The following is a 26,023-nucleotide window of genomic DNA, read 5'->3' on the forward strand; positions in this document are numbered from 1 at the left end:
TGAGAAGTATAATAACTTTATTGCAAGCAAAAGAAACTTTATTGCAAGTAGATTAGGAAATCCCCAACTGCCACTGGGGACAGCGGGCATCAATTGTTCTGGCTATTTCCTACTGGACAGGGGTGATGATTGGGGCAGCAGTCAGGGTCCCATCAGAGGTGGGCGACTAGGAGTCCAAGGAAGAAGGAATCGGTGGCCTCCATCTGTGGTTTCATTTCCAGGACCATTTGCAGTTTCAGGGTTTCTAAGTGGTAGGATATGAAATATACCAAAAGGTTAAGTAGGCAAGGGCTAAAGATGAGTAATAAGAATAGTATATACAGAGGGCCAAGAAAGGGGGATATAAGTAGGAGTATTTTATGGTGTTTCTGTGTCCTAGAAGGGTAGAAAAGGTCTCCTCCAGGTACCAGCCTAGGGTTTCAGTGACACTCATAAAAAGACAGAATAAGAACTATTAGGAAGATGAAAATAATGATTATCCAGAAATACCAGAGCATGTTATTTATCTGACACTCGTCGACTCTCTAGGATTCTTTCAAAAGAGAAGTTTCCGGTCCTTCAAAGTCTCACACAAGTAGAAGTCCCATGATTCAGATGATGGCAATACAGCTCCATCCTCCTCCTGTGCTGGCGTCCAGGGCTTTATTCAAAACAGATGGATATTATTAGGTCCCATCCCAAAGTTAGTTTAACTGTCTCAGGGATCAGGAGAGCGATGGCTGCCACTGCCCATAAGTAGGAGGGCCAGTCCTTAGCCATAATATTAATTTCCTTACTTAGATATCCTATGGCTGTTGGGTCTGTCCTCTAAGTTGAGTCAGGACTCCCAAGGCTACCCCCCTTTTTGTTATATATAGGTTGAATTCCTGGCCTGTTGGGAAACTTAAAGCTGGTGTCTGTAAAAGGGCTTTTTTTTTTTTTTTTTTTTTTTTTTTAAGTTGTTTAAAGGCCTGTTTGGCCTCAGGTTCCCAGACTAAAATAGAGAGGCTGTCCTTCTGTGCCTCTTCAATTAGTTGGCACAGTGGACGTGTTCATTTTCCATAGCCAGGGGTGCATAGTCTTCAATATTCAGTGATGCCCAAGAAGCCTCTCAATTGCTTTAGGGTCCAGGGCTGAGGGAAGCTGAGACTAGGGCCTATCTGGTCCTCTCCTAAAACTTGTGTTTTCTTTGATAGATTAAGGCCAAGGTATTTAACTAATCAGAAACACAACTGGGCTTTGTCTTTGGAGACCTTATAGCCTTTTTCCACCTGGAAATTTAGTAAAGCCTTAGTCCCTTCCTCAGAGATTTCCTCCAATGGGGCACATAGTAAAAGGTCATCTACATACTGGGGGACCTTAGTGCTAGGGAAATTAAACTGCCCAAGGTCCTTTGATAAGGCCTGCCCAAATAAATGAGGGCTATTCCGAAAACCCTGGGACAGCACTGTCCATGTTAGTTGACTGTCCTGATTATTGGGATTTTCAAAGGCAAATAGAAATTGTGGATCAGGATGCAGGGGTACACAGAAAAAGGCATTCTTGAGATCTAGTACTGTAAACTACTCTGTGTGCTCCAGAATTTGTTTTCTGACATTATTAGGAAGGCATGGGAGAACAGCTCATCCCAGTTATACCCTAAAGGTTGAGATAAATATTTCTTTATTGGCCTTTCAGACACATCTATAATGGTTATTGCCTCTGAAGATAATTGACTAGGGTTAGAGAGAAGTATGGAGAAAGTGGTTCCTATGTCGAGGAGGAAATTAATTTTCTTTCCCTCAACTGTCAGGCTTACGTGGCTCCTGGGTGAAAATGACAGTCCTATGAAGAGCCAGGTAGGGAGACCCCAGGCCCTTTAGTCCTGTTGGGCCAGCTAGGTTGCTGCCCTGCCCCAAAGGACCTTCATCTCCAAGGGCAGTCCAACTTCCAGTGGTTTCCTTGACAGACAGAACAGAAATTGGGGGGTTCACCATGCCCCTTGGGGCAACCCAGCCCTATGTCCAATCTGGCCATAGTTGTAAGAGGTGCCTGGGACTGACCACCTGCCTCTTGGCTCTGACTGGGGGCCCTTGTTCTCCTGAATCATGGCACAAAGGACTTCAGTTCTTGTCTGGTTTCTTCTGTCCTTTCTGTCCTCTTCCTCCTGGTCTCTATTATAGAACACAGAGGTGGCGACTTTCAGGAGATTTCTAAGGTGCTCTTGGACCAATAACCAATTTTTGTAGTTTTCTCCTGATGTCTGGATCTGATTGAATGATAAATTTATCTTTTCTTAAAAACATTTTTTTAAATATATTTTATTGATTTTTTTTACAGAGAGGAATGGAGTGGGAGAGAGTTAGAAACATCGACGAGAGAGAAACATCTATCAGCTGCCTCCTGCACACCTCCTACTGGGGATGTGCCTGCAACCAAGGCACAAGCCCTTGACCGGGATCGAACCTGGGACCTTTCAGTCAGCAGACCGATGCTCTATCCACTGAGCAAAACCGGCGAGGGCTAAATTTATCTTTTAAAATTAACTGCCTCTCTAATGAATCTGGGGTTATATTGGTGTGCTTAATCAATGCCTCCCTGAGTTTTTCTAAAAATGTGCCGGGGTTTTTATTTATCTCCTGGATGATGGTAGTTTGTCTGGAGTAATTAATAGGCTTAGACTTGCTTCTCCTGATGCCTTTTATTATGTACTGGAGGCCCGATGCATGAAATTTGTGCAAGGGGCTCAGCCCTCGCAGCCATGGCTTTGTCTGGAAGGTCGTTTGGCTGTTCGGTCTAATTAGCATATTACCTTTTATTATTATAGAAGCCAGACAGTGTCTAATTTTCCACATGTTAACATCAGGATCCCACTCTGGGTCTGCAAGGGGAACTGCCTGAGACCCTGTCAAGTATTTCTCTTTCTCTTCAGGATTTGTGATGTCTTGTACACAAGAAACATAATAATTATTGCCAAAGTTTGGAGCCTCTGCCAAAATCTTCTCCTCTGTGTGGGACAAGCTTTGCTCTAGAAGGAGTATTAAGTCCTGGTAATATAGGTCAAATATTTGATTTAGGCTCTGAAAGACCTCAATATAACTATCAGGACTATGTGAGAATTTACCCAGGTTTTTCTTTATTTAGCTCAGGTCCTTAAGGCTGAAAGGGGCCTGTACTCTGATACACCCAAATTCACCCACTTGTTCTATAAGGGTGTAGAGGCCTCCTGGGTGATTCTGTGTAGGGACAGTCTTGAGTGTTAGCTTTTATGCTGGTGGAGGCACTTTTTCTGAAAGTCCAAGATAAGGGAGACGAAATAATTCACATGGGGATTCAGATGGAGGGCAAAAGGGCTCTGGTGGTACTGGAGCCTTTTCATTCTTCTTTTTTTCCTCTGGTGGGTTTTGGGTTACTATTGCCAGGAGGGAGTGATCAAGTTTATAGTTCGTATATAGATTTGGCTTTTCCCTTAGAGCAAAGGAAGCCTGGACATATGGGACTTCTGACCATTTCCCTCCTCTCCTACAGAAAAGATCTAACTACAGGATGGTGTTATACTTAAGGCTTCCCTCTGGGGGACAACACTCCCCATCTGAAAGATGATACTGGGGCCTGGCCTGAGTGCAGAACATCTCTTCTTTAACGTTTGTGAGTAGAAATCATCCCAGTTCTTAAGAATACACCCTAAGGGTCTGTCTTTATGCAGTGTGGACAACACACTTCCCATCTATAAGGAAACACACAAAAGGACATTCAGCATCCTTTGTGACTCTCCCTTTGCCCTGAGGGGGATGCCCCCTTCCTGGCTAAGGGTACAGGGAGTTCCCACTGGCAAGGAGTAAAAGATTGACTCACTATGTAGGGTCGCAGATGAGGGTCAGGCAGACTTATCCATACTTACTCTCTGAACATAATTATTATGTTTCTTGTGTACAAGACATCACAAATCCGTGCCCATGCCGAGCCATCCTTTCTACTCTCCTTGTCCTGAGGGAAGTGGTGCATATCCAAGTTTGCTTTCTGCTGTGTGCCCAATGATAGGAATATTTCTCTAACACCCTCAGGCCTTCTTGTAAGGCTGATATTAATATCTGCTGCATGCAGATTACTTGGAGTTCCAACCCTAGAATTCCAAGGGGTCTGGAGAGCCCTTCTGAACTTAAACTAACCCCCACCGGGATGCTCCCATCAGAAGGCATTGGTCATTAACCTCCTGCAGGATTGTGCCTTTATCATGCCTAATGAATCAAGTACCCTCTTCCACCTGAGGAATTGGCCCCTCAGGTGCAATAAAACCTCTAATTCTGTACACAGTAAAACTGCCCGGGAAAAACCCGCTTGGACTGAGAGTAAATACTTAAAAGACTAAAACCTTCATAGGGCTAGTGGCAGAAATGACAGAGACCTGTAATTAATTCCTGGTATGCCTGCCGAGAAGATTCAGGGCCAGGATCACATGCTAGGAGTGGGAAGAAGATGGCTGCCCCCCAACTGATGTCTTGGGGAATATTTACCTCGCCTAGGAGATTTCGTAGGACTCTGACTCCCTCTATATCAAAGAGGCTTGTACAAATGGAGACTGAGAATTTAGACTTAGTTGGGTCTGGACCGAGGAGACAGTGGTCATACTGGGGGCCCAACTGGTTAGGAACAAAGGGATCCTGGCTGGACCTAATACCACTGATAGAAACCAGAAGAAAAGGCTGAGTGGGATTGTTATGCCCAGATTTCAAGATCCCCCAAAGGACATCACCAGGGAGCGCCAAGTCCGATGCAAAAGCATAGAGTCTATTCAAGCCCGGGGCTTGGTCCCTCTGCCTCCCCTACCAATGCAGCAATAGGGTGCGAGAGAGCCCGGAGTTCCAAGAGAACAAGAATTTATAGGGCTTGGGGTCGGAGGGGGGGGGGGGGCACACTCTGACCACTGATTTGGCCGATTGCGGTTGGTTGAGTGAGGGCCATGGGCTAGTGACGCAAGGGCAGGGTGCAGCTAGGGTCTGGTTACACAAAGACGGGGGGGGGGGCAGGGGGGGCTAGTATACTTTTGGCCTTGGGCTAGTTTCCCCCGCTTTCCCATTGGCCGAGATAAGGGCAGGCTGAGTAACTGATACATTCTGCGGCTTTTTCTTGGAAGAGGGGTTAGGGACACAGCTATCAGTCCTGTTCTGTCCTTTCATTCCCCCCTTGTCTTGGAACTTCTGGCTCAATCATGAGATGGACTGAACTATCAACTGAACTACTCCTATACACTCCTTGACAAATTGGACTAGTCTGTTAATAATGCAAGGGCCGAAAGTCAACAGCATCAGGAGGATTACAAGAGGTCCACCAAGGTCCGCTGTCTTCTTGAGGGTGATCTGCAACGGGTGTGTCTGGTCAGAGGTCATCTTCCAGTCAGGCTCCTTGCTGTCCTGGGCACAGAAGGAGCTGGGCTTGTGACCTGGCAGAGACAAACTATAACAAATGGTCCGGTGGAAGGGAAAGAAACCATTTTAGTTTTAACAACCTCTATTGAAATAGGATTTTTCTTCTTAAAATTCCTCTATGGCTATCAAAAAGCCAAATTAAGACTAATTTATCTACTGTATTCAATTTGGCCTGATGTTTGCATAAACACAACAAGAATGGTAACTGACTACCTTTGCTGGAATTTTATAATTGAACTAGAGGCCCAGTGCACAAAAATTTGTGCACGGGGCGGGGGGGGGGGCGCGGGGGGGGGTCCCACAGCCAGGCCTGTGCCCTCTCCAAGTCTGGGACCCCTCGGGAGATAACAACCTGCTGGCTTAGGCCCGCTCCCGGGTGGCAGAGGGCAGGCCCAATCCCTAGGTGCAGCCCCTGGTCGGGCTCAGAGTAGGGCCGACTGGGGAGTTGGGGCGCTGCCCCCTGTCATGCACAGAGCAGGGCAATCGGGAGGTTGTGATGCCATCCTCAGTCACACTCAGGGTAGGGAAGATTGGGGGGTTGGGGCACCGCCTCCTGTCACACTCAAGGCAGGGTCGATGGGGAGGTTGCAGTGCCACCCCCTGTCATGCACAGAGCAGGGCCAATCAGGTGGTTCGGGCACTTCCCCCTGTCACTCACAGAGCAGGGCCAATCAGAGGGTTGGGGTGCTGCCCCCTGTCATGCACAGAGCAGGGCGCATCAGGGGGTTGGGGCGCCGCCCTCTATCACCCACAGAGCAGAGCTGATCAGGGGGTTGGGGCTCTGCCACTCTCACACTTAGGGCAGGGCCGATGGGGAGGTTATGGCTCTACCCCGTCACACACAGAGCAGGGCCCGTGGGGGGGGGGGGCGCTGTACCCTGTCACACACAGAGCCGCAGGGCGATCAGGGGGTTGGGGAGCTCCCCCCTATCGGGCGCCTTCTCCTGTCACGAACAGAGCAGGGTGGATAGGGAGGTTGTGGCCCCACCCCCTGTCACACACAGAGCCGCAGGGCGATCAGGGGGTTTGGGCGCTGCCTCCTGTCACCCTGATCCCGGTGCCAGGAGGCCTCATGGCTCTGCTGATCCCGGTGCTGGGAGGAATATTACCCTTTTACCATATAGGGTAGAGGCCTGGTGCACGGGTGGGTGCCGGCTGGTTTGCCCTGAAGAGTGTCCTGGATCAGGGTGGGGGTCCCCACTGGGGTTCCTGGCCCACCTGGGTGAGGGAATGATGGCTGTTTGCAGCTGGTCACACACCCTTCAGGGTGGGGGTCTCCACTGGGGTGCCTGGCCAGCCTGGATGAGGGGATGATGGCTGTTTGCAGCTGGTCACACACCCTTCAGGGTGGGGGTCCCCACTGGGGTGCCTGGCCAGTCTGGATTAGGGGCTGAGGGCTGTTTTCAGGCTGGGGGTGACTGAAGCTCCCAACCACTCCTTGTTTTTTTTTGTTTTGTTTTGTTTTGTTTTTATTCTGGGCCAGCTTTAGCTTTGAGGCTTGGCTCCAGCTCTTAGGCCTCTGCTGCTGAAAGTAGGTTTCTGGCCTTTGCTTACAATGTTGCGATCCTGCTGGTTGAACCCTGGTGGACTAAAGCAGGTTTCTGGGGTTTTGTTTAGCTTCTATATTTGTTACATAGTTGCTTAGAGTTGCAGCTCAGAGGCCTGCAGCGGCAGGCGGGGAACATTGGAGTCCTCTGTCACTGAAGCAAGCAAGCCTCATGTTAGTTTCAAGCTGCCTGGCTGCCGCCCGCCATCTTGGATGGCAGTTAATTTGCATATCGCCCTGATTAGCCAATGGGAAGGGTAGCGGTCGTACGCCAATTACCATGTTTCTCTTTTATTAGATAGGATCTTAATGTGCCCCGTAGGGCCAGGAAGCCAAGCCATCCAGATGCCATCAGGCCTGCCTGCAGTATCTGCTGTGTTAGGTGAATCTCTCACCTGAAGCAACTCCACCTGAACCCACGCTCTAGGCTTTAAGGCCCATCTCAGTAGCCCTCCTACTCATTGCGGCCCAGAGTGTGTGGGGTTCCACAGGGATGCAGAGGCATCCTTATTGCTCCCCTTCTACTCTGACCAACCGCCAGTGATGGTAGGGCATGGGCCTGACGCTCCAGCACCAGCCATCTTCAGGGCTCCTAAGTAGGATACCAGGCTTTTCCCGTGGCACTCTTATTGGCTTCAAGTCTTCAGAGTCCAGACAGGTCTCTTTAAAACATGATACTCCAGTCAAAATTTTCCGTTAATAAAACCACTATTAGGAACTAGTCTTATTGAATATATGCAAAGAAATGTATTGCCATGATTTACTAAGCATTGCCAAATTTCAGAGGAATTATATAAGGAGAAAAACATACTGATCTGCTCTAAGATTTTCTGATTTTGCTTGCCAGTTTCTTTTCATGGATTCTTCAGAGTTATAACAAAACAGTAACTGTTGGATTTCTTTTATCAGTCCCCCCTAAGTACTTTGGCATAACTATTTACCCTCTGTTTAGGGAGGCAGAATGTAAATTATTTACTCTCTCTGGCTTACTGGCTTGTACTATTCGATTAATTTCTTTTTAACATTTCTTTTTTCCTTCTTATTACGTACACAACCTTTATAAATTTTATACTTTTAAACCAGCCTTTAAACCTTCCCTCCATGTCCTTCAAAAATGCACAACCATACCTCAGACCTTCTATTCCAAACAGGCCTTTCCCAGCTCTCTACAGCCGAGGTTTGTACCACCCCTGACATGGGCATGGGCATGTTCATGCAGGCCCGCAGGACAGTACACAGGCTGCCAACTGTCAACTGTCTCTCAATAGAGACCAAAACTTGATGGGTATTCTTCTTTGCCCAGTTGGGCACCTGCCCTCTCGGCAGCTACAGCTACATTCAAACCTATAAGGGAATTGAAGGTTAATACAACATATTAATACAATGAAACATAATATTGGCACCATGGCCAGTTGAGGCAGCTAAATCTTCTGCTACTAAACATGAGATACGGTAGGGCTATACAAACATTTTAGGGAGGTGACTAAAGTCTACTCTTGACCTTCCTTTATAGGGCAAAATTGTCGTTGTCTCTTTGGAGCCATGTCCATGAAGATGCAGGCATCATTTAAGTTTATTATACAGTTTTCTGCAGGTTACTGTCAGGGCTGTGCACTGCGGCCAGTTCTTCTTTCTAGCTATAAACACAGTCTGTCCAATTTCCTTAAAATGTATTCTGGCACAGGAGAAAGCTGCTTTGCTGTACACAGGCAGCTTAACCCCTATACAACTGGGCTTGGACCTCTGCCCAGCAAACCGCAGTCTACAAGTTCAATACGCAGCCTCCGGTTCTCCCAACCCAATGAGGCCTCGGCCAGTCCCCGAGCCAGACTCCTCCTCTCTTGGAGAATTTCAAAGTTCTGATGGCTCCCAGGTCCAGGGAGAGTGCCCTTTTGTTAACCCTGTTTATCAGTTACAGGGCCCTGCTTTTTCTGCCTTCTCACCAGTTCCCTTTGTGGCAGAGCAGCAACCAGGCCTCTTCCAAGGGAGTGCACTGGAAGAGGATATCAGCCCCTCCTCTTCCAGCAGCAACAGGTACTGAACCCTTTCAGTACATTTGCAAACAGGGAGCGTTTGCTAGCTCTATCCACAGCTTTCCCTACTTTGCTTGCTGCTGCTTCTTCTTTCAGGGCCCTAGCAGCTCAGCTCAGGCATCCAGCTCCCCCTTCTTTGACCTGGCTCTCAGGGGCTGAGTCTGCCTGGCAAACAGTTCTAAATCACCAGGGTCGCTGCAGACTTCAGCTTTGTTCCTCCTCCGCTTTTCTCCTGGGAGTTTAGTTGTTTTTAACGTATTAGAATTTTTTATTCTTAGAAACCTTAATCTTTTAATGATTACCAAAAGTGAACAGTCAGCAACTTTAACACTTATGAACACATTTTAAAGTACCTTCACTTTTAAGATACATCCAGACCTCCTGTGACAAAACCAAGAATAGGCATCGGTCTAATTTAGCATTTGAAGGGCTAAAAAGAACAAACCAGGGCAGAGAAAGACTAACTGTGCTTACAGTTACTTTTTGTGACCTTGAAGTTCATTGATAAGACCTGCTAGGTCTGCAGTCAGTAGCATAACTCCCAACACCCCTGCCCCCTTCTCTCAGCCCAGTCCGATTGCTTTTAGTCGGCTTGGAAAGATAACGGGTGCACAGGGAGGTCCCTTGCAGACAGAAAGCCTGGAGACCATCTGAAATCCAGTTACAGATGCTTTCAGAATCAGGATGAGGGAGGAAGGGAAAGACCAGGCCATGTCCTCCATGAGGATTCCAACAAACAACTGAAAACGGCAAGTCAAATAAAACACGTCATAGGCAGAGCTAGGGCCAGTAAATCTCACCACCCTGTGGAGCTGTAAGCCCTTTGTGTTCACCAAAGAGATAAGAAAATCATAAATAACAAGTTCTTTGAAATTTACTACTTTGTTAATTTGCTAAGCAAACAGTTAACTTGAAAAGACTTCTCTCTTGCTTTTTGTACAAGCAATCTCAGAACTAAGCAATCTTGGAACCTAGCCAGCCTTTATTTTAGCCTTTAAATCTACCCTAGAATTTCAAAATTTCAATTTAATACAACAAATTTACAACCCAGGTAAGAGCAACTGATAGACAGAAATTTATATTAACTAAGTGGGCTGATTCCCCTTTAATAGTGAGCAAAAGACTCTGAGAAAAAAATAATTCTCACAGCTGCTAAGAGATTTTGCAAACTATTTCGGGGTCCAGCCCAAACGTTCAGCCAGATGAATTAACAGAAATGCAAAATAAATCAAAGTAGCTTTCACTTCACACAGACCAGTAATGAGCAGCCAAAATAGACAAACACTCGTATTCACACTCTCTCAGTAGACTAGCCCAGACTGGAGCTGAGCAGATAAACAGAACAATGCCCAACTCCCCAGACGGGCGTGGGGGCACTCCTGGCACCCATGTCCCAGAACAGAATTCTCGACCAACGCCTTGGTAAGAACCTACCGGAGGAGTTAAGACTGCATCCAGTCCCCCCTCTCGGTAGCAAATTGGCTAATCCCACACAAACAAACAGCTGTTCACTAATGCTTCCTCAATGTTTCAGCATTAATTCCAATTCCATAATCTCTACTGTATCCCTTTAAAATTCTCTAACATGTAATTAAGAACAGTAGGTTTACTTTGTCCCAACCTCATGATGATCGGTGACGAGAGACAGACAAGGGAGGGGGTGACCTGTTTTCACAGATCCTCACTCAGATGCCCACCTGACCGAAGTCGTGGAGCCACACAAAGGAGAGGAGAGGGCAGGCCCCCTCCTATCCACACTCACATACTTTCACCAGACATTCATTCAGCAAAGGCATTTAGCTACCACAACACACAGTTTTCCCCAATTCAATCAGAACCTTAAACTTTTAGCTGGCAAGTCAAATATTCAGCATTTCTCAATCAGTAACATTTTTAAGAATAAACTTCAAAAATGCAAGACATAAGTTTTTTATCATTTGAATTCAGTAAGCTTCAAGGTCCCAAGTTCCCAGCGGTTTTGGAAAACCACACCTGAGGCTGGCAAGCAGGTTTGGCCCAGCCCTTGACTTTAAAACGACCATAATGCTTAAAGGAGTAGTTTGAGTCTGTCCCATAATGTCCGTCCAGTAAGTCCACAGAAAACAGGAAAAAAAAAAAAAAAAAACACAAACACAGACAAATACAGTCTTCCAACTCTATGGAAGCAAAACCAAAACAGCCTTCTGACTCTGCGGAAGCAAAACTACAGATTAGACGATGGCCATGTGCCACTCATCTCAGATTCTCGAGGGGAACCCACTCCCCCTGTGAGGGGTTTCCGCGCCTCTCCAGATGGAGGATCGGAGAGTCCTCCGACTCCTCCAGCCCATGGTCCCCCAGTGCGTCCACCTAGACCGTTTCGGGAACTACAGATTTCAGAAGTGAGCTCACACAGAACAGAACATACAACACACAGAACAGAAAGGACAACACACAGACACTTACCGCGGTCAGTCAGACTCTCCGGATCAGGGTCCCTTGTGAGTCTTGGGGGTCCCGCACGAGCCCCCAAATGTTATGCCCAGATTTCAAGATCCCCCAAAGGACATCACCAGGGAGCGCCAAGTCCGATGCAAAAGCATAGAATCTTTATTCAAACCCGGGGCTTGGTCCCTCTGCCTCCCCTACCAATGCAGCAATAGGGTGCGAGAGAGCCCGGAGTTCCAAGAGAACAAGAATTTATAGGGCTTGGGGTCGGATTGGGGGGGGCACACTCTGACCACTGATTTGGCCGATTCTGGTTGGTTGAGTGAGGGCCGCGGGTTAGTGACGCAAGGGCAGGGTGCAGCTAGGGTCTGGTTACACAAAGACGGGAGGGGGGGCGGGGGGGCGGGGCTAGTATGCTTTTGGCCTTGGGCTAGTTTCCCCCACTTTCCCATTGGCCGAGATAAGGGCAGGCTGAGTTACTGATAAATTCTGTGGCTTTTTCTTGGAAGAGGGGTTAGGGACACAGCTATCAGTCCTGTTCTGTCCTTTCAGGATCTGGGTTGGAGAGTGGACTTGTGTTGTGGGTCCAACTGTGATTTCACATATGTGTCTTGGTTTCTCTCCACAGCTCTCTAGGACACCTGTGAGGGCCCAGAGTGCTAGTGACAAAATTAAAAAAAAAAAATACTTTTATTGATTTCAGAGAGGAAGGGTGAGAGTTAGAGAGATAGAAACATTAATGATGAGAGAGAATCATTGATTGGCTACCTCCTGCACATACCCTACTCGGGGGGATCAAGCCCACAACCCGGGCATGTGCCCTTGGCCAGAATTGAACCTGGGACCCTTTAGTCCACAGGCCAACACTCTATCCACTGAGCCAAATCAGCTAGGGCAAGTGAGTGACCAACTCTTATGTGTAATCCCCGGTGGGCCAAAGTTTAATTACAGTTGTATTCCTATGAGGCCTCTGCTGGTCTTAGAGATTGACCCCAGGCACCCCCACTTGGCCCTTACATAAGGACATTCAAAAGGGAGGACTTGCTGCATTTGTTTTTCAGTGCTGGATCCAAGCACTCATTTAATCAATGGCCAGGCTTTGTCTTGCAACTGGTGGGAAGCCTAATACTCTAACCTGACCTATCACCAGTTTAACCTCCCATGGGAGACTTTTTATGTGGCTCTTAATTTGACTGACCCATGCCCTCTTTAATTTGGCCCTAGAGGTGGAGCGTGAGTATGGGAGGGAGAATAAAGGAGAAAGGAGAAATACCGGCATAAGATGGCAGCCAGGTTTAAGTGGCTGGCAGATGCCTAATAATATCTGCAAAATTATAAAGGGATAGCAGAGGAAGGGATAGAATCCGTGGGTCCTTCATATGCTCACTGTTTGATATAAAGAGGTCAGCTTCTAAGTTCCCAGCCAATGCACCAACTAATTCCGGGTTTTTATTGAGCAGGGTTACAGGGGTGATTTCTTTCCTGGGTTCTTGTCCAGATGAATTCGAAGAATGAAGCCATGGACAAAAGGTGGTAGCGAGAAGTACAGAAACTTTATTGCAAGCAGAAGAAATTTTATTGCAAACAGATGCTATTTTTAAAACCCTAATTCTAATTCTAAGACTGTCTCTCCTGGCATGGAGAGACAGGGTGTGGTGGGGGGTCCCTTAAAGAGGGTGGCCACTGCTTTATTTGTCTTAAGGCATTTATAAAAGCTGTAGCTTTTTGTGTTTTTTTTTTATGACCCTTTTTTTTTTTTTTAAAATATATTTTATTGAGTTTTTACAGAGAGGAAAGGAGAGAGATAGAGAGCCAGAAACATCGATGAGAGAGAAACATCGACCAGCTGCCTCCTGCACACTCCCCACTGGGGATGTGCCCACAACCCAGGTACATGCCCTCGACCGGAATCGAACCTGGGACCTTCCAGTCCGCAGGCCGACGCTCTATCCACTGAGCCAAACCGGTTTCGGCTTTTATGACCCTTTTTAATTGGACCCTTTCCCAACTTAGGACCTCCGTGCTTTCCTCATTGGTCACTCTGCTAAAGTCAAAGCCCACATGGTTCTCCCCTCTTTCTTTTTCTTTATTTTGTAACATTCCTCTATTCTCTGTGAAAATGTTTCATTTTCCCCAATATCCTGTGACTTTTTTTTGTCCTTCACATATCCAACTTATTTGTTTAAGTTGGAGTTATTATTTATTTATCTTATTGTACCTAGCAACCTTATCCTGCCAAGCCTTGAGACTGAAACTGCTGTCTGCTGTCTTCTCTGCTCAAAAAAGTAAAATAGCCTTTTTTTTTTTTCCCCCCCAGAGATGTTTTATTACCCCTATAACTGTCCTAGCTGCTCAGGCCAGAAATACCTCTGTCCTTGGCTTACGGTTGTTTTAATTCTTCAGGTCATGATGCTTCTATCCTCTCTAGACCTTATCCCTTCCAGTATTAAACTAATTACTTAACCCTTTTCACAGTTAGGGACCTGGAGCATGAATTACCAAGTGGGATAGAGAAGGGAGGGATTAGGGGCAACTGCATTTATGAAATTGCTGATATTGGATCATTTTTTGACCTCCAAAACAGTCATTTCATCTGGTTCACACTAAAACATAAGAAGTTGCTTCAGTAGGGACCTTGTGCAACTATACTTAAAACAAGGGTATTACAAGCTTAGGTATCTTACACAAAGGTAACAATAAACAATTAAATTAGAAAAAGCTCCTCTTTAAATCTAGCAACATTGTGCCCTGTCCAGTGTGGTTCTGTGGTTGGAGCAATGTTCCAATGCCAGAAGGTGGTGGGTTCGATTCCTGGTCAGAACATATACCCAGGTTTCATATTCAATCCATAGTCGGGGCACATGCAGGAGGCAGCTGATCGATTTCTCTCTCTCACATTGATGTTTCTCTCTATCTCCCTTCCTCACTCTTTAATATCAATAAAACATATCTTTAAGAAAAACTAGCAACATTGCAATTCCATAACATGGTGAGGTGCTGGAGTCTCCTGTGAAATTACATACAGCCAGGCAGTATACTGCAGAGAAGTTTATAGATGATTTACAATCCCCTTGCTATTGTGAGAGAACAATGGTGCAGCAAAGCTCAGGACCTCTGAGACTGGGAAGACTGTCTGAGTAGTTTTTCAGAGTAGGCCTTGAAGTTCCACCATTCTGTTACAGGACATGGGCTGGCCCACAGCAGGTCTGCCTCAGGCCAGCCTATAGTGCGTGGGTTCTTAACTTTATGTAGGAAAGATTTCTTAATACAAGTCCAGGTGGGTTTGAGTATGTTTATCAGCCCTGGGGACAGAGAAACAAAGGAAGAAATTAGGGTAGAAGAAATAACAGGGGGAGCCCAAGTGGTGCTCTGCTTTGGCTTTCTAGGAAAGAAGTGAGCCAAGGCTGGGCTGCTTTAAGTCACTGGGAAGTGAGAGAAAAGGGGGCCTTAGAAACAGGATCAGGGTGTGATCTCAGGTCAAGCTGCACTGCCCAATGCTATCCTGGCTGCAAGTCTCCTGGACATCCTTAGAATTTAGGAAGAAATAAAAAGTTCACGCCTAGGATGGGGCATGGGCCTTCTTTAGAGTGAGCATTGAATCTTTGAACTGAGGTGGTTTTTCTTCTTCTTCTTTCTCTCTCTCTCTCTCTCTCTCTCTCTCTCTCTCTCTCTCTCTCTCTCTCTCTCTCTCATTTTCTTGCAGATGAGACTCTTAGGGGAGGGTTTTGGTAGAATATTCTTCAGCTTGCCAGGTGCATTTTTAATATGCTGAGACCTCAAATGAGTGTATTGGGAGTTTTTTAAATTATTCTTTGGTCTGTTTTATCTTAGGTTTGTCTGGCTTTAACGGGATTTTTATTACTTGTTTCCCACTGTCCTCTGTCCTTGGGTTTAGCTGGCACAAATGTCCTTAATTGGGTCTTTGTTCTCTAGATTCCCAGGCCAGGGTGATTTAAGCTATGTATTTTCTGATTATGGAGGAGGGTATAAACCATTTGCTCTCAAGTGTCCTTGGTTGGAGAAGATAAGGTCATGTGATTCACAAGCTGGCTATAAGTTGCCCAAACTGTTTGGCCTTGTTTAATTTTGTCTGTTTCCTTGTTCTACTTCGCCGGGGATTTTCCTAGCTTCTTACTATCCTGCTACAATTTTATGGGTCTGCACAGCAGGCTGAAAGGAAGACTAGCAGCTAGGATCTTAGAAATAGAATTGGTGAAGACTTGGTACTTCCCAGGTAAGCCCAGATGATTCTCTGAAGAAACAAAGGGCTGATATATAAGGAAGGATCCATTGGAGTGCAGAGGGTGAGATGCTAATGCCTGTGGGATCTTAATCAAGTCAAACACCAAGCCTCATTATCATCTATAAATGAAAATGACAATACTTACCTGTTAACACTGTTAGTCTGCTGGGCTGCTGTTACAAAATACCATAGATGCCTTAACAAATGCCACCTAGTCTAAAAAACAGAAACTCATTTCTTTATAGTCCTGGAGGCCAGAAGTTCAAGACAAAGCTGTTGGCAGGTTTGGTTTCTGGTGAGACTTCTCTTCCTGGCTTATAGATGGCTGCCTTCTCACTGTGTGCTCACATGGCCTCTCATATATGTGGGTGTCTGGAGGGGACAAGCACTCATATTTCTTCCTCTTCTTGTAAGGACACCAGTTCTATCAGGTTAAGACCCACCCTTATGACCTATTTGAACCTTTATTACCTTCTTATGGGCTGCATCTCTAAATATAGTCTCATTGGTGGTTAGAACTTCGTCAGATAAATTTGGGATGGTGGCACAATTCAGTCCATAGCAGATTTCAGGACATAGATTATCCTCTGAAAATGTTAGCTCTTTTGATGTGGGCCATAGCAGAGGTCAAGCAGGTTACAGAGAATCCAGCTGATAAAAAAATGCTCTGAACAGATCAAGACAAAAAATATCCCCAGATCCTTGGTGAAGAACTGAAAGGCAACACCACACCCCTACTGTCTATTACCAATATTTTGCTACATTTCTCATTATGCTTAAATGAGCTCTTTAATAAACTAGCTCTTTAATAACCTAGGATTCTCTTTTCTCAATGTCACCTTGTCCCTCACTTCCTACATTTATTTATTTTAATGCCCTTGACCAGAATCGAACCTGGGACCCTCCAGTCCACAGGCCTACGCTCTATCCACTGAGCCAAACCAGTCAGGGCTCACTTCCTACATTTAATCAGCCACCAGATGTCCCTTATGTACATTCTCCACTTCCTATTAGTTCAGGCCTCCATCCTTTATAGCTTAGGTGTTAACAGTAGCTTCCTATGTTCATTTGTCTACATTCATTCTAATCTACTCTCACACCACAGACAGGCTGATCATGTAAAATATAAAATAGATCACGTCACCTCCCTACTTGAAATGTCTTAATGACTTCCTATTATTTTTAATATAAACCCAAATTTTATAACAGGTCTCTTCTGAGAACTGTGGTCAAGATTCAGGAGGCCATAGTGGGAAGATCAAGTTAGCAGCCCCTCCTAAAAGTCCCACTATAGCCAGGCTCAGTGCCTCTGCATATGCCTCCAGTTACCCTTACATCTGCTCAAGACTGACGGCTGCTGCTCATTTCTTTGTTCATTTCAATTGAGACAACTAAAAAGGACACTATTCTTAGAGACTATTACACCAGGCTGCCTGCCAAGCTTAACCCAGGTTTCTTTACAACTTTAGTAATGAAACATTGTTTAAACACCCAGTGGCTGACTTTTCTAAAGACAATAATTGTATCTTCAGTCTTGAATGATTTATTATTTATTTACCGTAAGTAAAGGTCAGGAATTGTTATCTTTTAAATTTTTTTTACTCTTTCACTTCATTACTGCTGTGTATGTGCTCCATGTCTGTGACGTAGGTGCTTATGTAGGTGGGTTCCGACTTACGGCGAAAATCGCGTTACGTCGCACCGTAGAAACGGATTTCCAATGTAACCCGAGGACCTACTGTATATACATGTATGAAGCAGACTTTGGTGCACAGCTTGGTCCTTCCTATACACACCCAGGCCCAGTAGAGGGAGCCACAAGCTGTGGATCGCTGATAGCTCCAAACAGGTTGCCCAGAGGCAGTCACAGACAGCATTTGACACTGGCCTGCACCAGGGCCCCACCAAAGAGGCCCAGAACTATTACACCCAGTGACCAGTTCTAGACAACAGAGCCGGATCCAATAAGCTTCACAAACAGTATATCCACAGGGAGATTTCAGCAGGCACAGAACCATCCTGAGGCGAATTCCACTTCGTATGATCAGCACCTGCGTAGTAATTTTCATGCTGTATTGGGGGTTGAGCTTCACTACCAGCCAGCTTGAGTGTTGATCCCACACACAAATGGACCAACAGCAATCAAGACTGAATTATGACAGGAGGGCCCACATAACATGCACAAGGGACATTCTTAGAGTACCCAGCTCATGTGATCAAGGAGACTACACCACTGGGTCCCACAGGTCGCTGACTACATAAAGCCACCCTACGAAAACAGGGAGCCATAGCAGATCTACTTAAAACATAGAAACAAACACAAAGAGGCAGCTAAAATGCAGAGACAAAGAAACAGGCCCCAAATGAAGGAACAAGAGGATTCTCCACAAGAAGTGCTAAATGAAATGGAGGTAAGCAATTTATCAAATAAGAGTTCAGAGTAATCATTATAAGGATGCTCAACAGCATGACAAAGGATATAGAAATCATAAAGAAGACCAGTCAAAAATGAAGAACATCAAATCTGAAATCAAGAATACACTGAAGGAATAAACAGAGTGCTCAGTGAAGTAGAGGATCAAATCAGCGATTTGGTAAACAAAAAACACCCACTCAAAGCATAAAAAAGAAAAAATAATTTTTAAAAATGAGTATAGTTTAAGGGACCTTGTGACAATGTGAAGTGCAACAAAATCCATGTCATAGGGATACCAGAAGGAAAAGAGAGAAAGCAAGGGATTGAGAACCTATTTGAAGAAATAATGACTGAAAACTTTCCTAACCTGGTGAAGGAAAAAGACATACAAGGAAACACAGAGTTCCAAACAAGATGAACCCGAAGAGGCCCACACCAAGTTACATCATAAATAAAATGGCAAAAGTTAAAGACAGAGAATCTTAAAAGCCACGAGAAAGGAATCTACAAGGGAGCTCTCATAAAACTGTCAGCTGATTTCTCAACAGAAACATTTCAGGCCAGAAGGGATTGGTGTGAAATATTCAAAGTGATAAAAAACAAGGACCTAGAACCAAGACTACTTTACCCAGCAAGGTTATCATTTAAAATTAAAGGAGAAATAAAGAGCTTAAGCTAAAGTACTTTCTTACTAACAAAACAGTATTTTTAAAAAACAGTATTTAAAAAAAAATGTTAAAGGACTTGAAGAACAAGAAGAAAGAGGAGGAAGAGGAGAAGGACAAAGAGAAGGAGAAAGACAAGGAGAAGAGGAAGGAGAAGAAGACTAAGCAAGGAAAAGCCCAGCCAGCGTGGCTCAGCGGTTGAGTGTCGACCTATGGACCAGGTCACAGTTCAATTCCCAGTCAAGGCATATAGGTGGCAGCCAATCAGTGATTCTCTCTCATCACTGATATTTCTATCTCTCTCTCCTTCTCCCTTCCTCTTTGAAATCAATAAAAATATATATATTTTTTTAAATAAAGAGAAGCAAAGGAGAACAAGAAAACAAAGCAAAACAAAACCAGGAACATAATTTAAAAAATAAAATGGCAATAAATATATACCTATCAATAATCACTTTAAGTGTAAAGGCTTAAATGCTCCAATCAAAAGACATAAGATAGCTGAATGGATAAGAAAATAAGACTCGTGTATATGTTGCCTTCATGAGGTCCACCTCAGAACAAAAGATACAGACAAAAAGTAAAGGGATGGAAAAAGATATTTCATGCAAATGGAAAAGAAATAAAAGCTTGGGTAGCAATACTATGTAAGAAAATAGACTTTAAAACCAAGGCTATAGTAATAGACAAAGAAGGACACTACATAATGATAAAGGGAGCAATCCACCTACAGGATATAATTCTTGTAAACATTTATGTAACGAACAGTAAGAGCACCTAAATATGTAAAGCAAATCTTGATGGACATAAAAGGAAAGACAGTAATACAGTTATAGTAGGGGATTTTATCACCACATTGACATCAATAGAAAGATCATCCAAATAGAAAAATCAACAAGGAGACAGTGGTCTTAAGTGACACACCACACCAAATGGATTTAATCAATATCATCAGAGCATTTCACTCCAAAACAGCAGTATATACATTCCCTTTAAGTGTCCATGGTACATTTTCTAGAATAGACCATATGTTAGGATATAAAACAAGTCTCAATAAATTATGACTGAAATCTTATCAGGAATCTTCTCTGACCATAATGCCATGAAACTTGAAATCAATCACAAGAAGAAAACTGAAAAACCCACAAAGATATGGAGACTAAATTACATATTACTAAACAATGAATGGCTTAACAATAGATCAAGGAAGAAATCAAAAGATACCTTGAAACAAATGAAATGAGAACACAACAACCCAAAATCTGTGGGTAACAGGGAAAACAGTCCTAAAAGAGAAATTCATAGCATTACAGGCCGATCTCAAGAAACAACAAAAAGCGCAAATAAACAATTGAACTTTATACTTAAAGGAATCTGGAAAAAAAAAAAAAAAAAAAAAAAAAAAAAAAAAAAAGAAAGCCTAGAGCAGCAGGAAGAAAATAATAAAGATCAGAGTAGAAATGAAATAGCAGTAAGATCAATGAAAGCAAGAGCTGGTTCTTTGAAAAGAAACAAGATTGACAAACCCTTAACAAGACTCATCAAGAAAAAAATAGAGAGGATTCAAATAAAATCAGAAATGAAAGTAACAACTGACACCACAGAAATACAAAGAATTCTAAGAAATATACCAACAAATTGGAAATCTGGAAGAAATGGATAGATTTCTAGAAACATATAATCTTCCAAAACTAAATCAGGAAGAACCAGGGAATGTGATTAGATCACTACTAGTGAAACTGAAGCTCTGGCTGAAGTGGGGGATGAAGGGATTGAGAAAAAGAAAAGAGAACTTATGGACAGGGTCAACAGTGTGGTGATTGCAGCGGGGAGGAAGAAGTTGGAAGAGGGTATATGGGGATAAATGGTGATGAGAAAATAAAATGTAAAACAAAACAGGCTAAGAAACACAAGTTGGGTGATAGTTACTATAGCTTTCACCTTAATTATTCATTAAGCTTTTCAATTATTCTGTGTGGTTCTATAATGTAATGTTTTATTTTACAATAAAGTTATTTTTTAAAAAAACATTAAAAAAAACACCATAAAGTTAAAAAACAAACTAGGAAAATCACTCATATTGTGAACAAAGGACCAATTTTCCCCAAGCATAAAAATTAGCTCTTTAAAAACTGTGAAAAATATCCACAACCCAGTAGGAAAACGAAATAAGGACAGAGTTCCCAGAATAGCAAATACAATTGGCCTTTTAACAAATTACAAAAGGTTCAGCCTCACTACTGAAAAGACAGAAGGCAGGTGTTTCAAAACCTGAAAGGTCTTTTCCTATAGTTCATTTGAAAATCTAGGTTAGATCTTTTTTACTTTTTGGCTTAAAACCTGCCAAGGGCTGCCCATGTATGCAGGTAATTGTGTTTGTTATCAACGTGAAATCACTCTCCTGATCTGCTAGCCATGTATCTTTTTTTCTTTCCATCAAAATCAGTTTTGAGGATCTAGTGAAACTGAAGCACCTACTTCTTGTCCTTTCTGCCACTAGCTATGCACTACTTCTTCTGCAGTGATTTATGCATGAGATTGCTCTGTTGCTCCCTAATATAAACTAACCTAACAGCTTTGACCCTCCCCATATGAGTGTGTCCTAGAACAAGGACTGGAAGTGGTTTCATAGTAGTGACTTTGAACATTACTCAGTTTACCTCTTTAAACTTTCACATATAACAAAGTTGGAAACAGCAAACTGGAAAAATTTTAAGGTGGGGGTGATTAGCTGTCTGGGATGGGGTGGTAGTGGTAGGGGCCGAGCAAGCTGTGAAGGAAGAAGGCCTGAGATAAAGCAACCACATCAAAGAACAACTGAACTCATGATCTTCTTCTGTGGCCACAGGTTAGGCAGCCCCAAGCTCAAGCTGCTTGAGTTTCTCCTGGAGCCCTCGAAGCTGGCTTCGACCCCAGTTGATGTGGATCTGGAGACTGGCCATATCTACAGCCAGCTGCAGGCCTAGAGGAAGGGGAGAAATTGTCACCATGGTATCTGTAGTGTGACACATGACTTAAGGGAATCTGGGCATTCCCAGGCATTGGAAAGGCGCTAGGCCTCTATTATTCCTAAAACATTCCAGGTACACTCTTGCAATGGCTGCTCCAAACCTCACTGGACCCACACCCTCACCTTCTTCAGGTCTTTGCTAAAATGTCACCTCCTCAAAAGACTTTCTTGACCCCCTTCTATCACCCACCAGGAACTAATAATCCACAGATCATTACACACACTGTCTCATGCTCTTATTTTCTTCCTTCTTTTCTCCATTACCACAGTCCCTCGTGGCTTTCACCCTCACTCCTTCCACCTGTTTTCTCTGCCTCCAACAGTATTCCACACTCTGGATCCACATTTAGGTGGCTTCTGCTTGATGCCTCTGCTGGAATAGCTGCTGCCAAATCCTCTGGGCCTCGATGCCAACCAACGCACTGGCCAGTCCTGTCTTCAGCCTACCTATCCAGCAGCAGAGCTGGCCACACATCTGATCAACTCCATCCAGGAAACACATTCTCCTTTTGGCTTCTGGGACACCTCACCCTCTAGGTGTTACTCCTGCTTCACTACTGCTTCTCAGTCTCCTCTAATGGTTCCCCCCTTCCTCTCCTTCACTTCCTGTCCACCTGCTGATTTTACTCCATCTTAGCTTTAATGCTACATGTGTCAGAAACTTAAGAATTTAAATACCAGAGTTATGAGGTGGGCTCTGAAATCTCTCTCCAGCTGAAGCCTCTTCCAAACTCCAGATGCATGTGTGCAACTGCCCACAGAATCTCCACCACTAGGAACACAACCATACCCTTTCAGCTGATGCTTTGCATTTCTCCCACACCTGGTGAGGGCAGCTCCATCCTCCCAGGATTCCTGGCTAGCCAGTGGGCTCATCCTTCACTCCTATCCTTCCCTTATTCCCAAATTGATTTGTCAGCAAATCCTGGGGGTTCTATAGAAGGATATTAAGAAGCTAAGAAGATTCCAGTGCAGGAGGAAACTGAGACAAGAAAATTAAACAAGGCCAAACAGCTTGGGCAACTTGCAGCTAGTCTGCAGCAAGATCTTATCTTTCCCAGCCAAGGACACTTGAGAACAGATGGTTAATACCTCTCCTTCCTAACCAAAGAATGCAGAAAAGGAGGGGGAAGGGAAGGGGAGAGAAGGGAGAGTTTATCTTGCCCACCAAACAAAGAAGTCAGTCATTTGGAAGAGGAGAGTAGAGGGAGTTTTTCTCAAAAGACAGAGAAAGTCAGTAGTCTTGGGACTTGTCAAGATAAAATTGCCAGATGATTCTCATAAATTCTGGGAAAGCCATAAAAAAGTAAAAGGGAGGCCTTGAGATCTAGTATGTACCAACCTCTACCTGCATCTTAAGCCTGGCTGCTCCCTGGTGGCTACTTAATACCTCTGCTCATCTGTTCCCACGCAGAATCCACTGGATTCCTGTCAGGCTGCAAGTCTACCCCATTACTCCCAAAGTCCTCAACAGGGCCTATTCAGCCGTCAAATTATCGGAGCCTAGAGCCCTCTAACCACAGCTCCTGGCTCTCTCTGCTGCACCAACTCTAGTCCACTGGCCTCTTCTCTGCAATGGCCCACACAATCTTGCCTTTTCACCCCAGTTGGCCCCTCTGCTTAGAACACTGTTCCCCCAGATCACCTTCATAAAACAGTTCCCCCAGACCATTCCTGTCCCACTTCATCAACAACACCCTATCTTATTTTTGCATAACAATTTTCATTCCTTACTTATTTGCAGGTTGTCTTTCTCCCCTCAATAGTATAACATTCTATGAGGATATTTGTCCCTTTCATTTCCTGCTGTATCCCAGCACTGATCATGAGCCTAGAACACTGCCAAGATGCTGTAAATGCTTTCAGAAAAAACAGCAGGCATGTAACAAAAGTATGCAATGGAGAAAACCTGCAAAACCCTTTGTAGACTAATCCCAGTCCTGGCATTAGAGGGTCCAATTTTGGCTTAGAGCCACACGGTCAACTGGCAGAGTCCACTCACCCTCCTGGAAGCTGGCTTGGGCTTGCCGTAGGCTATGTGGAACCAGGATTCCAAACCAGTTCAGAGGGTTTGGGGAGGCTGAGAAGACCTCGGGCTCTGGAATCCTGGTAAGGCCCTTGCGCCTTCGAAGAGCTGGAGAAAGAAAGGGTAGAAGTTGGAATCTTATTACCTGGCCCTTAACTTCTGGGTGACAATATTGAACTCTGAGCTCATGATCCTGGGAAATACTGATGGTTGCAAAATCTCTGCAACCTTTTAAGATCCAAAAAACAGCTTACCACAAAAAAACCACCGTTCCCCACTTGTGATTCAAATGTGAGACTGTCCATGCATTCTCAAGACTCTCATAAAACCAACCCTTGTTTAGACAGTCATACACTGACTGCTGGAAGCTATCCATTGTCTACACCAGTGGTTCTCAACCTTCCTAATGCCGCGACCCTTTAATACAGTTCCTCGTGTTGTGGTGACCCCCAATTTCATTGCTACAAATTAAATATAATTAAAGCATAGTGACTAATCACAAAAACAATATGTAATTATATATGTTTTCCGATGGTCTTAGGCGACCCTTGTGAAAGGGTGTTCAAGCCCCAAAGGGGTCGCAACCCACAGGTTGAGAACCTCTGGTCTACACTATCATGAAAGTGCAAACAGGGAACCCAGAAGGCTGATGGATCTTGAGCTTTGGCAAGGGCTAAAAGCTATGCACCAGTTGTTCTGTTGAGACAATGCTGGCTCAAGCAATTTCCTGATGTAATAGTCTCAAAGTAAATATTTACTAATATTTACTGACCTTTAAGATTGCCTGCCTGACTAAGGGCAAGATGTGTGTTCTAAAATTAAATAAAATCTAACAGGGCCTGGGCCCCAGTGAAGCCTTTCCACTAGAGAGCGGTTCTCCGCCAGACCCTCATGATTTCCAAATTCTTATTTCTTGTCTAGTCTCCTCATTTGTGCGTGGCCCTTCTCCAGATCCTGAACCCTAGCCGTGCAGGTTGTGGCTTTCACAACTGAACTTTCCCATTTTGCCTGAACATTCTGAAAGGTCAGACAGACCCTCCAACTCCCTGTTCTTTATGAATGACTAGCTGAGATTGAAAGTTTGTCCTTCTGAAAGAGATAAACATTTTCTTTCCAACTGACTGAGACTTCCTGTAACTACAAATCAATCCCAACTGTAAAAGACTTCACCTATTTCTCCCTATAAAAGTCTAAGGCCAAAATCACTATGCTGAGACATTTTGATCTTCAAATCTGGGGCGCTCTATCAAAGCAACTTGAATAAAATCACCTCCTTAAAGGTACTTTGTCTTTGACATCGGGAGGGGTCCCTGATGGGAAGCGGGGCTCACCTGCTTCACGGGGCCCCACCTCCTCTGGACTCTGGGCGCCGGCTCTTACCACACGAAACTTCTGGAGTCCATTTTGCGCCTCGCTTAAGAAAGAGAAGGGAGGATGGATCTTTGACAGCCCCACCCTGCGCATTCCCCACCCACCCGATTCAGCAGGCAAGACTCCTCACCTGGTGCAGACGCAGACCTGGGGCTCCATGCGGGAGGCATATTGCAGGGGCCCTACCGACTTGGCACCCATGGCATAGCGAGCTTTGGAGAGCGAAAGCCAGCCCTGCGGAAAGAGAGAGGATCAGTAAAACTAGGTTTACCTCGGCGTGACCCCCCGCCCGCCCGCCCCTGGCTCCCACCTCCTCCACCCGGGCGTTCAGCGCCACCCGCTTTGACTCCAGCTCTTCCAGGTCCCAGAGCAGCTGCAGCAGCAGCGAGTCCAGCTCCGCCCGTAAATCGGCTGCGGCCATGGCCCACCGCGCTCTAATCTGGAGCCAGTCTCCTTCTAGGTCGCCCAATCACCGCTCACCGTGCCGGTAGTGTAGCCAATGGACGTTCGAGATCGGCCGTCGCTGTGGGCCCAGCGATCACGTAGTGGAAGCCGTGGGGTTGAAAGCCGTGGGAGTCTCGGCTTCGAAGGGCAAGCGTCCTCAGAGCAGCAGCATTGGAACCGAGTAGTCGCTTTCTGCGCTTAGCATCCGAAGCGAATAAGCCAACCGGAAAGTTGGCGAGAGCTGTGGGGTTCCGAGTCGCTTCTGGAAGCGGCTGCATTTTAAAAGTAGGGCTATCGCTGTGGCGAAGGAAGGAGGCGTAGCAACCATTTTAAGAAAGAAACGGCTTTAGATTTAATTCCAAAAGGAGCTGTTAATCAATCCTGCGGCCTACCGTTGTGCTGGCTTTACAGCTGCTGCACTATTTCAAGCCGCCAATGGCATAATAACTAGCGGTACA

At 45.0% G+C, this 26,023-nt stretch overlaps 1 protein-coding gene and 1 long non-coding RNA gene across 9 annotated transcripts; both read right to left on the bottom strand.

The window, feature by feature from the left end:
* On the bottom strand, positions 1-25,575 carry CCDC115 (coiled-coil domain containing 115). 8 transcript variants are annotated; one of them, XM_036297433.1, is made up of 7 exons: positions 25,432-25,575; positions 25,252-25,355; positions 25,082-25,164; positions 23,727-23,858; positions 5,277-5,398; positions 490-640; positions 1-244 (listed from the first exon to the last, which is right to left on the bottom strand). In XM_036297433.1, the coding sequence occupies exons 1-6, from the start codon at positions 25,540-25,542 to the stop codon at positions 536-538; spliced, it is 657 nt and encodes a 218-aa protein (XP_036153326.1). In that variant the 5' UTR covers positions 25,543-25,575; the 3' UTR covers positions 1-244; positions 490-535. The 8 variants fall into 8 exon arrangements, with proteins under 8 accessions (XP_036153326.1, XP_036153331.1, XP_036153327.1 ...); XM_036297436.1 differs by lacking the exons at positions 1-244; positions 490-640; positions 5,277-5,398 and adding exons at positions 20,644-21,676; positions 23,459-23,583; XM_036297438.1 differs by lacking the exons at positions 490-640; positions 5,277-5,398.
* Positions 15,024-18,842, bottom strand: LOC118649911. Its single transcript, XR_004965798.1, has 2 exons — positions 16,105-18,842; positions 15,024-16,005 (listed from the first exon to the last, which is right to left on the bottom strand). It is a non-coding gene; the product is annotated as an uncharacterized LOC118649911 (long non-coding RNA).
* Positions 25,576-26,023: the final 448 nt, after the last annotated feature.

The sequence above is a fragment of the Myotis myotis genome, unplaced genomic scaffold (genome assembly GCF_014108235.1).
Source record: "Myotis myotis isolate mMyoMyo1 unplaced genomic scaffold, mMyoMyo1.p scaffold_m19_p_3, whole genome shotgun sequence".
Taxonomy (NCBI): Eukaryota; Metazoa; Chordata; class Mammalia; order Chiroptera; family Vespertilionidae; genus Myotis; species Myotis myotis.